The 12,081-nt window shown below is 42.0% G+C and overlaps 1 protein-coding gene across 1 annotated transcript; it reads right to left on the bottom strand.

Moving 5' to 3' along the window:
- Positions 1-1,246: 1,246 nt before the first annotated feature.
- Positions 1,247-11,962, bottom strand: dhx35 (DEAH-box helicase 35). The gene is made up of 21 exons (XM_071542478.1): positions 11,907-11,962; positions 11,297-11,424; positions 11,040-11,132; positions 10,600-10,677; positions 10,352-10,456; positions 10,203-10,264; positions 10,015-10,084; positions 9,813-9,872; positions 9,308-9,420; positions 9,068-9,164; positions 8,745-8,903; positions 7,506-7,716; positions 7,200-7,324; positions 6,875-6,929; positions 6,395-6,585; positions 6,216-6,293; positions 5,961-6,090; positions 5,456-5,537; positions 5,261-5,332; positions 3,356-3,467; positions 1,247-3,111 (listed from the first exon to the last, which is right to left on the bottom strand). The coding sequence occupies exons 1-21, from the start codon at positions 11,944-11,946 to the stop codon at positions 3,073-3,075; spliced, it is 2,100 nt and encodes a 699-aa protein (XP_071398579.1). The 5' UTR covers positions 11,947-11,962; the 3' UTR covers positions 1,247-3,072.
- Between the last annotated feature and the right edge of the window lie 119 nt (positions 11,963-12,081).

Below are 12,081 nucleotides of genomic sequence, written 5' to 3'. Positions count from 1 at the left end.
GTTTTTCCTGTTTTGTGCCATAAAATAATTTCCCTTTGTGCCTTAAAGCAATCCAACAGATTTCTCACAAAATCTGACCCCGTGACACACAATGTAAGACCAGTGCAGAGGCAGGTAGACCCTGCCAATCGTAGCAATGGTCTTGTTTGTTTATGGTAATAAATTATACTAATGTCTCTAAATGAATGTGGCGATGATTTATTGCTGTGAAAAAGCTAAAGTAGCACCTTTAAATTCTACTTTAAGACATTTTTTCCTGGAGCGGAATGTTTCAGACATTATTGCTTCATTATTCTTAAAGAAAACATAAGATATCGAGCAAAAATTGGCTTCAGGCTGCATTAGAGGAAAGAGCAAGAGAGGCTACCGCTATGTCTTACTTATATCAGAAGTGTCAAGTAAATACAAACGAATAACAGCAACAACAGCATTTTGGCTACCTAGTTAGCTAACTTAGCTAGCCTTGTCATACGTGCGGTTGTCTCCGTGTGGCCGGGAACGTCACGTCAAACTCCATTGCAAAATGTGTCAGTTAAATTAAATTGCTTATCGGCAAACATACATACTTCACAGAACTTGCCTTGAGACCTTTTAGTTGGCTGGACAGGTAAATTCGCCATGCATCCACCAGGCAGCAATTAAAACTTTTCTAACTAATTGCCTGCCTGGTACCAATACTGTCTCCTTCTGCCAAACACCGTGGGAGGGCGGTATGGAGCAGCGCGAATCTATTTTAATAGTTGACGTTTTAGTGAAAGTGCTGCTGCAAATGTGTTCATATCCTTGAACTTTTGTCTGTAAAATGCAGGTCAGCGAAAATGTGGATCTCCTCTACAGTGGCTTAACCTGTAGCTGACATATACTTACTTTTTTGCAAAATATTCTTAAATAGCGTAGTAAGTTTTTATATTCACTCTGAGCATAGCCTATCATTATCCATAAATTGAATGTGCTGCTGGGTCTACATAATGGGCCTGGTTGTTGGGATCAACCATGGGATCAACAGCATGAACAAATACAAGTATTTTTATTTTTATACATAGTTTAAAAAAAAAAGGGTTAGGGGGCAAAAATTCTAATATACACATTCTAAAATACACATTCTGATTTATCATCTTCAGAAAGGTAAGACTAGGGGGTAGGCACTTGTTTATGGTACAACATTGACACCCCCTGGCTGAGTAAAGCACTACATGAAAAGTAAAGAAGTTCAGTGAAGACATCTCAATGCATGACAATAAGGCTTTATTTGGAGATTTGTGGAAGAGATGTGAGGTGATGGAGCTTTTTCTCAGAATTGAGCAACTACACAGTTCTACAGATTACAGTTTTGCTGCATACATATTTAGAGTATCAGCACAAATGAGAATAAACAAGTCATCTTGCAATCAGCTATGTTTGCAATTAATCTACGGGGTGATCTTAAGGTGTACTTTAGAGTACCATTTAACATGCAAGAGTACTTCACTTGTATACTCATCTAATCTGATTGGATTTATTTATCTATGGTGTGTTGTTCTCCAGAGTTTGATTACTGTTTCACTGCATCTAGTTACTTCAAGAACAAGTTATCTACGAAAAACCATGCAGACATAAGTCAATAAAGTTCATGACGATAACCTTACTGATTTGAAAGCAGGTCCTGGTGGATCAAAATGATAACCCTTGTTTCTATTGCTTGCTGAGGCTTTCTAGAGTATTCAGGGCCATATACCTCTGAAGGAAAACAAAATTAGGGAAATAAGAACAAAAGCAGGAATGTAAAAAACGTATAGTAGCCTAAATATGGAATGGAAAACATAAAATTTGCCATTTTACTGAACACCTAGTAGATCTATTTGTAAAATAAACAAAATGTACAATAACACCTTGTTCAAAACATAGAGACTTTGAGAAGAAAGGCTACTATGATGGCCAAAGAGATGGCTAAAAATAAATGCTACTGTTTCTTTGAGGCTTTGGATGCATGTCTGAATGCACTTTGTCATCATCGGAACAAATGGCACTTCATTTTTAGTTTTGATTGCACAGCTTTGCATTTACAATGCTTGGGTTTATTTGCACATTCCATCTGAAAATGAAATGTGAAATATGGTTGATAAAAAAATTTGGCACAGAGTGGTAGCAAGGCCACTATGTTTGAGCTAGAGTAGTTAAGTGGCAATAAAGAGTTGAAAACAACAAACGGTCCAAAGGTAATATAAGTCTTTTCACAGTATCATATTAGTTGTACAATCTGGGGCTGACTGAGACAAACAAAAATGCATTTCCCTCTGCAGCAAAGTCCTGAAAATATGTATGCTAGGCATTGGAGCCAGAATGAAAGTACAGATGATTTAAGCTCTTTAAATTGGAAAAGGAAGATTTTCTGTGTTCAGCATCACATATTGCGAACCAATTAGAAACATAAAGGCACCCAGGCTATGGGGGGAAGCAAATCAATCAAAAACGAAACCATATTAAGTCCCTCAAAATACAACATCCTCACATTCCATTGTCTTCAATTATTTATCATGCTGTGCTGCGACAGGAAAAAAATACAGCAATAAAAAAATAATGAAGCCAAGAGCCAGGTATGGACCGGCCTGTAACAGGAGAGCCATTCCCTGGACCTCAGCCTGCTCTGACTATGTACAGGTATGATGGGTCACCACTATGTGACCATGCTTGAACGGACGCAAGTCAAGCACATTCTGAACTCGTCTGACATCCATCACCATTTACTCTTATCTCACCCTCAACCATACAGCGTCATGGATCAGATATTACACTGATAAAAACAGATACTACACTATGGCACTGCCAAAACGCAAGACAGATGCTTTCAAATGTAAGCAAATCACACATTCTAACATTAACACTAAAAAAAACAAATGCCACTAGTGCCCATTCTAGCGTGGTCAGATAGTGCTCCCTATGTGGAGGGGTTGTGCAGGTGGACATGGACAATAAATATATAGTACATCTTTATATACAGTGAGATGGACGGGGGCACAGTGGCGGTTCAAGAGGGTGCTGTCCTTTTTTTCCAGTGGGTCTTCCTGTCTTACAGCGGTGTGGTGCTCGCAGGACTTAGAGCACCCGGGATCTCTTGCTGGCCAGCGAGCCATGCTGAAAGAGAAAAGAGACAAAGTTAAATCCAACGAATCATTGAGGCAGACTATTAAAAGCGGGCAAATAAACGGCGGTGCCAGAAGTTCAAACAGGATTATGAAAAAAACATGGGAATGCCTTGATCTGGCTTAACATTACAACTGGGGCTTTAGCCGTGGTGAATTGACCAATTCAGATCTTTCACAACAGTTGTAGCCAGAGGATTAAGGGTTGGAGTATGAGGTTTCTTTCTTTGGCCTACCTTAGCCTGCTTATAAAAGTGGGGGGCCAGTTCAACCAACCAGGACGACTCGACAGCAGTCACATCACGCATGTAGTATTTCGCAGTCTGCACCACTTCATTGAAGACAACCCTGGAGAGGAGAAAAAGTGAGATACCTTAAGATTAAGTTCTGAGTGAAATACACAAAGCCAATCCAGTTTTTAAATGATTAAGTGACTAGTTGAGAGCAAGAAAAAAGGTTATCCGTTTATATATTTCTTGTCTTTGTTTCCATTCCTGAGGAAATATGGTCACACAAATATTTTGAGACCGTGTTGTACTGTGCAGATAATTGATGCGCAGCACACGACTGACAGCAGCTGGACCTTGCCCTATCTCATTAAGAGTGTTTGTCTCCACAAACTGTGCACACTGAGAAGGGCCAAATGGCAATTTACAAATTGCCATTTATAAATGGCAATTATGGAAAACAGCCTGGTGTTCATAAGTCCATGACACCATTTTACAAATTTAATCACTCTTCACAAATAAAAATCCCTACTAATAAAGCTGTATTTATAAGAACCTCGTAGTGCAAGTGGGTCTGCAAGTTGTCAACACAAAAGACAAAGGAGGACTGTTCAAAGAAAGGAAGAAATTGAAAATTGGGGGAAGTCTAACTCTTCATTAGCTGCTTGTTGACAATCACGCTCAAGGCGAACCAGTGTTCAGTTGTCCACATGAAGGATGAGGCTCCACTGGGATTTACATTGGGCTTTTACAGCGCTCACACTTCAGGCTTCTGGGTCCTTTTCATCCCCTAGATTTTTACTAGCTAAATTGGGTGTGTTTTAGTGGAAGGGTGAGATTTAGTCATACATTTTTTAAAGATTATTTTTATGGCATTTCTACCTCACTGGAAAGTTTAGTTACAGTAGAGAGAGACAGAGGTCCCAAGCCAGATTCAAACCTACTATAGGACGTTACAGTTACATGGTGTGCGCCTTAGACATCTGAGTCACCAGGACTAGCTAAATGAGGATTGGGGTGTGTTTTATGGGAAGGGTGGGATTTAAAAAATTATGATGACCACCTGTTAAGTTATCCATAAAAAAAATGACATGTGGCACCATCTTGTGGTATGCAAAACCTTGGCACACAATAACCTTGTTGTTGATAAGCAGCTATTGAAGCTCTCTGGTTACCACAGCAGGAAGACTGTATAACCAAGATGCCTCCCTTTGCAGCAATTTATTCTTTGAAAAAAAAAAAAAAATCACCTCCTCTCTGAGCTTGTGTGACTTGTTCTGTATCCATAAACTGGATATACACCATATATCAGTAGCAGGATGGTTTGTTCAGTAAAATGTCTTGCTACAGTAGAGGTGATGTCATCTCATGTGATTGAGTGCTTGCAGTGTGCAGTGTGTTCTCCAAGATGCACTTCAGAGAGCATAATGTTTTGCACACATGGAGTGTTGTATAGGATTTAAGCATATCAATTACATCCTTCAGAGTTCAGGTTATACATGCACTCTCAAGTACTCTAGACAAAAGTAACAAAATCAGAATTTGAACATCTTGAAAATCAGGTAACTGGGCAAAATATTACTTCTGAGTAGAGACCATAATTCTCTCCATTCTCTCAATACCATTAGATACAAGAATAAAAGTACCTATATACACCACATTAATAACATACAGTACTGTGCAAAAGTCTTAGGCACCCTAGCTTTTTGATATAAAATGTATCTTTGATGTTTATTTGTTTCCTGTGTCAGTAGACTGCTCTTTATAGTACATTTCTTTGATATGGATGCAGAAACTTTTCATTTCATTATTTTTGAAGGCATCTTTGCTTTATGGATGTTTTTTTACATGTGCCTAAGACTTTTGCACAGTACTGTAGTTGCCATCTAATATATGACCAGAAAATGTACTGACCATTTTGGAGGTTTCTCTCCAAACAGCACAGAGTTGGGGTGGATGTGAAGCTCACGGTCGTCTCGTAAAGTCCTGGGAAAGTGAGAGAAAAGTCACATTATTTGGGAGTGTATGAACACACAAATTACTTCCTGTGCTGGGGAAAAGAGAAATAATTGCAACAGAAAAGCGATGGACGGCTAAGAGCGCCCTCACCTGTAGGATCCTGAATGGTGAATGCGGGCTGCATTGGAAAAGAACCCAGACACAATGCACCTCAGGATCACATCAGGGTCACCTGTACAAAAACAGAAAGTAGCAATGAACATGTCAAACCATCAGATATTATAGCAATAATACCCGCGAGGGTGTACTATAATTATGGGTGTGACTGTGATTCAATAGGTATGAAGGGCAGCAGAAAAGAACCCATAATCACAATTACGAATGTCCTCAAGGGTATATGGCTTTTATACAATGGTTACCAATACAAATATACTGTCTGAAAAGTTTCTTCAAAGCAGTATACATTTATAAGAATAAAAAAAACAGGTGAAAACAAGAGAGATCGCCAACTAGCTCCCTAGTTACCACAAGAGTTGGCATAACAATTGAACATTGAAGCATCGCCAGCTGTGCTTTATGGAAATTATCAACATGGTTAGAACGTGTCTTTGGCCAATCAGATTGCTCAGCTGGCATATTTCTTACAGATACATACCTTCACTGGATGTCCGCGGCACCTTGAACTTGTTCAAGAGGCGTCGGAGCTGCTCTCGTACGGTCATGGCACGCAACAGACCCTTGTAGTTGAGGAAGTGTTCCTGGCACCACTGGGAGCTCTTCTGGTGCTGGAGACGAAAGAGGAAAAGGGCGCACATTCTTCACCGGTGTAAAGTTCATCCCTGACTTTTGCTCAGTTCACAAGCCCCAGCGTTGTGTTCTTTGGTAATGACCGATCTGTAAGTACACATACCTTGATGAATGCTTCATACACATTGAGCATGGTGAGATGGTCTCCCTCAGCGACAGCAAATTTCCTGTGCTCCCGGGCCTACAGGGTGAGAAAGGAAGACTTGGAGAAATGTAACGCTCACAAAACACGCCTATATCAAATACAATAAAGTTCTATTCAAAGATCTTGTTTGCACTTACGGCGGCTTTCTTCTGATTCGGCGGCACAGTAAAGATGTTCTGAATCTGCATCATAGCTGCTATGGTCACAATCTCTTTGGAGCAGCCAAAGTTCCCCGACTCTAGAAGCATCTTGGCAAACATGGGGCTGAGAGGAAACTCTGCCATCCGCACACCCATGCCATCAGTCAGACGGCCATACTGGTCCAGACCTGCCAACACACACACACGCACACACACACACACACACCCAAGTCACCTTGGAGAAAGTGTTTTATGGTGGAATATGTTGTTTTTTGTGATACTCCACTGATATCAGAAGGAGAAATTGTGTTTTCACTTGCCCTCCCTCCACAGGTAAAAGCACAACATCTGCTACAAACAGCAGCCAGGAGCTGGTGAGGATTCAGTGTCTTGCATAGAAACAGCTCGGCAGGATGGATGCTTGCCGACACCCACTCTCCCTACTCACTATGCCACCCTTGCCGCCTTGTTTCTTACCTCCTAGAGCATAGAGCAGTTCCAGAGCCTGAACCATGGTCTGAGCTGGAGGAGGCTAAAAAAAAGAACAGAAATAAAGGATATTATACGACAACTAATTCCACTCAAATTAAAAGTTAGAATAAAGTGTGTCTGGGGCACTAAAGATGTGTTGTCATTTGTGTTTTCAGAGGCACAAACAGACCACAATGACTGCGTTAACTTTACGATTTCAATACGGTTTTCTCTGCAGGCCATTCTAGCTAATTAGAATGTAGAGTACAATTCCTCTCACAGCGGGTGAGAGCGTCACAGCCACCCCGTGGATGCAGAGTGAGATACTCACAGAGAGGAAGCTGAATCGCAGCACGTTGTCAATGCCTAGAGCTTTGAGCTGCAGGATGACAGGGGCCAAATTGGTGCGCTGCATCTCTGGCACAGTAGAGGCAGGCAGTTTCTCAAAGTCCTCCTCTGATGAAAGGCAGAGAGGCGGTGAGAAAAAGGGGAAGAGAAAGAGGCAGAGAGCGTGGAGAGAGGCATGACAGATTATAGCCCGCCAATAAACAACATTAACAATGTAGAATTCCTCTCATAGACATAATTCTGCAACCCTAACATTCATCATCTCATATTTCCACAAACTCACACATACCTGTGTATAGTCTGAAGCATTTCCCAGGTCGGTTGCGTCCAGCTCTCCCAGCCCGCTGGCTGGCTGAAGCCTTGGAGATGGGGGTGACCACCAGCGACTCAATGGCAGTGCGAGGGTTATAGGCTCGCAGCTTCACAAACGCACAGTCGATGACGAACACTATCCCGTTTATGGTGATGGAAGTCTCAGCTATGTTGGTGGCCACCACCACCTGGAAGTAAATGAGGCAGGATAAGTTAAATGCTTTTGGAAATGATGCCGCTTTACCAGCAACTATTGACTCTTATGCTTTTCATGCCACATCAAATTGGTGCATTCTTTAATTTCATGTCATGCGTTATCAAAGAAGCTAAAGGTAATTAAACTTTTTTCTATCAGAATACTGCATTTGATTCTTTTCTTTTTTTTGTACCATAAATATAACCTTTGATTTACGCGCAATAGAGGATGTAAATGGAAGTCGTCATTTTCCGTCATTTTGTATGCCATAGATTAGCATTTTCGCCATTTGGTGTGTAGTCCAAAATCCCTATGGAAGATATGAATGGGCTTTTCAAAAAAAGCCAAAAATTAGGGATGAGATATACTACGTTTTTTCCAGGGATTAAAATGCACCCACTTGCATCAATTTTGATCTTTTTGTTACTTTTAATATAGATTTTTGCTAACAAAACACTAATCATTGGGAAAAGCAGACTACAAGAGCACTGATGCATTGCTTTGACACAGAAGTCATGAGCAACTTCCTTTACCTCTAGTTTCATCCTGACTCTGTTCTACATTCAAATTATACAGATTTCATAGCGTTGCATTGAATAGTTACTATAGTTGTTATTGTTTATATATAGCTATAGTTCCCAAGTTCTCGTTAGTTGTTAGTTATTTCAATTCCACTTGTGTTTTCCAATTTTTGCTAGCTACAGGCTAACAACTGTTGTAGTTCCCTTTTCCCAAATGATCAGCATTTCGCATATATAAAATCTATATGAAAAGTAATTGACAGACAAAAATTCACAAAGGTGATGCTAGTTGATGTATTTTTATTTCATAGAACAACATGTAGTATAGCTAGTAAGCTTCTCTGTAGCACAGACTTTATTTTTGGTGTTTCTTGCAAATCCCATTCATTTTTTCCATAAGGATTTTGAACGACACACCAAATGCTAACTTTACAGCCTACAAAAAATTATATCAGACTTCACCTCTATAAATGCACAAGAAAAAGAGCAGCAGACTTACCTTGCGAACAGTGGAGGGCGCCCTCTCAAAGACCTTCATCTGCTCAGCATAAGGTAGACCGGCATACATGGGCATAACTCTCAGGTGTTTCTTCATGCCGTATCGGGACAGAGACCTGGCCTGTTCCTGCAGAAGGGACACCACCTTCTCCACCTCTTCCTAAGTGGACAAATACAAGGTACAATAAGGTGGCTGTCTTCCCAGTTTGACTACACTAAAATATAATAATAGAACGAGTACATAGGACATTGGTGCGTTTATAAAAGCTTTAGTCTGCTTTCAAAGGGAAGCAAATAAAAAGAGGTAAAAATGTGGTCACTAACCTGCCCAGTGAGAAAAGCCAGGACATCTCCATCATCCTCTGTCTCATGGATCTTCAGCACCGTCTCCACTGTGGCCTTCACATAGTCTGGGACAGGACTGAGAACGAACCCAGGACAAGGAGAGGAAGAGACACTCAAGGGTTAACTGGGATTGTCCCATCAATGAGCACAGTAAACACCATGGAGAGCCTGAGTGACAGAGAGATTATTCCCATGGCCTGGCTTATGTGTGTTGCGTACCTGACAGTGTAGAAGACGTCCACTGGAAAGGTTCGTCCCTCCACTGTCAGAATGCCACATGTGTCCTTGTTGGGATCCCCAGACTCATTCAGGTTGAAGAACTCGTGGAATTTCTTCAGATGGGAGAAACATTGATTAGAAGGCATAAAAGAGGCATTTCTAAGACTGGCATTTTATATGAAAACAAAAAGCAATGGAGCACTCCTGCTGCCCTCAATCTGACATTTCAAAACAGTGTGCAACTTCACTACTGCAGTATAACTAAATAACTTGCAGGTGTAGATAAAAATACTCTTTTTACAGAAAATGGATGTCTGATATGGCACTTCAGCTGGCTCGCTTAATGCTGAGCGCAGTCATGGCCTGATTGTGTCTTTGCTTCGTCAGTGTACCGCAGATGTCAGTACAATGTGGTCTGACCCGACATCAACTTTTCCCTTATCTGCCTCTTTGTTTCCCTTTCTCTCTACTCCAGCATATCTGTTCATCTTAATGATGCAGTCACCTTGGCATCCAGAGTGGCAGAGGCCACAATCAGCCTCAGGTCTCGCCGCTTCTTCTGAATCTATTGAAGAAAGAGTGGGAACAGAGATAAAAAAGAAAAGAAGGCGTGATTTTATGCCATGTTTTCCAAGGCTGAATAACAAATCTATAGTTTGACAGTTAAAAGTGTTCATTGTTCAACTGACAGATTGAACTGGCATTACCTTCTTTAGTAAACCAATGGCTATGTCTGTGTACAGGGTTCTCTCATGTGCCTCATCTAACACCAACACACTGAGGATTAAAGTACAATACAGAGCATTAGAACTGCCAAAAGTGAAGCCAAACAATTCTGACAGACACTGGTATACAGGTCCAGTAATGACTGTGTGTCTTCATTTCATTCATTTACCTGTATTTTTTCAAAAGAGGATCAGCCATCATCTCTCGCACCAGCATGCCATCTGTTAGGAACTGATGCAGATAGGGGGGAACGATTAGGCATTGAAAGGACCTACGCAAAGGAAACCATAACGATTGCATAGGTCTTGCAGGAAATACCTTGATCCTGGTGGCATGGGGATCAGAGCAGTCGTCAAATCGGATGGTGTAGCCCACCTCATGTCCCAGCAGGGCCCCTCGCTCCTCTGCAACACGGTTAGCCACCTACCAGGCGGAAAGAGGAGAGATATATACTATTTAACGCAGGCATGTAGTTCATTGCTAAGAAATTTCCTTGCACTGAAATCACATTGCCAAAGAGTGTTATAGGATGATGATAACGTGAGTAACACCAGGGCTTTACATACCGAGGTAGCAGCCACACGACGAGGCTGTGTCACCCCGATCACCTTCCCCTCTGCTGCCCAGCCAGCCTCCAGAAGGTACTGAGAGCAGGGAGATGAAAACAGGATGGTGAAGCCAAAAAGGGAGAGGAGTACGAAGAATGAGACAGAGCGACACATCAATGTTTCAGAACAGCAGACTCGGCATAAATTAAGCCCCAGCTGATTTGTTCCAAACCCTGCTAAAAAAAAAGGCTACTAAGCATCCAGACAAGGTCGTGTTGAACCACTATGGGAATTAGGCCGCATGAAGGGTATCAGTCTACTGCTGCAATGTAGTGCCTTGCAGCTGTTTGGTTTGGTGCACATCTGACCTTGAATTTAGTGGATTTCTAAAAAAAAAATAGTCCCAGTTTAAAAAAAAAAAAGGTACCACAATGTTATCTCAACTAAATCATACCAACCTGAGGTATCTGCGTCGTCTTCCCACATCCCGTCTCACCAACTATGATGACAGTCTGGAAGCTCTCCACTAAGTACAAGATGTTGTTTCTGTGCTGGAACCACAAATAAAACACACAACAGTTCAGTAGGACTCCTAAGGTTATAAACACACACAGAAACATCAGGCACAGCAAACCAGTCCCAGCCCATTCTCTGCTTTACCAAAACATTCCCCAACAGTGTTAGATTCAGTCATGTGTGGGCAGGTGTGAGCAACCTTGAAAACGGGAAGTTTCTGTCGTTGTTTCTCTATGGAGAGAGCGGTGTGCGGGTTGAATATGACAGGGGAACCGGTGGTCTCTGTGGTGAGCTCCCGCTCCTCTGAGATCCCGGGTGCCTCAGACCCTGAGAGGGGGGTGGGGCAGATGGTGATGGAAAAGACGAGATACTGTCGCAATGTGTAATCAAAAGAGCAATGACATGTGAGACTGCTGCACTGTTACGATAACCCGTTTCTACAACTTAGCTGTCTGTGAGCGGGTTGAGGACAGTGCAATGCCATGAAATGAAATAGGCAAAAAAAGCCCTTCACCAATGCCAATAACGGCGTTTCTATCACGGGTATCGCTGTAGCTCCGGTCCTTCGAGCCCTATATGTTTCTCTTTGACAGGTTATACTTTCAGACTGAGTGCGACCTGCCCCGCATTGCTACCCGCTCGGGTTGAACTGGCTGCAGACTCGCAGATATATCACGCAGCTGCCCTCGGCTCGCTGCGGCACCGGGACCGGCCACCCGGGCTCACTTCACGCTAGCACTTCCACATAAACTCAAACACGGCAAAACGCGCGTCTATCGCAAAATATCTCATCTATTTATCATACTTACCCGGCTTCCAAAATTTCATCGTGGAGAGGGGAGCCGCCATCTTGGCCTCTACGTCACATATTTTTTCCGCTTCTTTGCGGGTGACGTCATACTTCGGGATTTCGTTGAGGATTTTACGAACGATGTCGCTGCGTTCGGCGTCTGAAAAAAACGGCTGAAGCCTCGAAGAAAAGTT

Source organism: Centroberyx affinis, unplaced genomic scaffold (genome assembly GCF_046629955.1).
Source record: "Centroberyx affinis isolate AG114_WGS23_722 - 3 ecotype Tasmania unplaced genomic scaffold, CSIRO-AGI_Caff_v1 ptg004114l_1, whole genome shotgun sequence".
Classification (NCBI taxonomy): domain Eukaryota; kingdom Metazoa; phylum Chordata; class Actinopteri; order Beryciformes; family Berycidae; genus Centroberyx; species Centroberyx affinis.
This window is presented reverse-complemented; position numbering and strand designations above follow the sequence as displayed.

Excerpts from the sequence above, each read along its gene's own strand:
- dhx35 (XM_071542478.1), bottom strand. The coding sequence starts at position 11,946 with ATGGCGGCTCCCCTCTCCACGATGAAATTTTGGAAGCCGG. Across the intron at positions 11,425-11,906 it reads GATGAAATTTTGGAAGCCGG|GGTCTGAGGCACCCGGGATC; the intron begins GTAAGTATGATA and ends CCCCCCTCTCAG. Across the intron at positions 10,265-10,351 it reads CCCATGCCACCAGGATCAAG|TTCCTAACAGATGGCATGCT; the intron begins GTATTTCCTGCA and ends TATCTGCATCAG.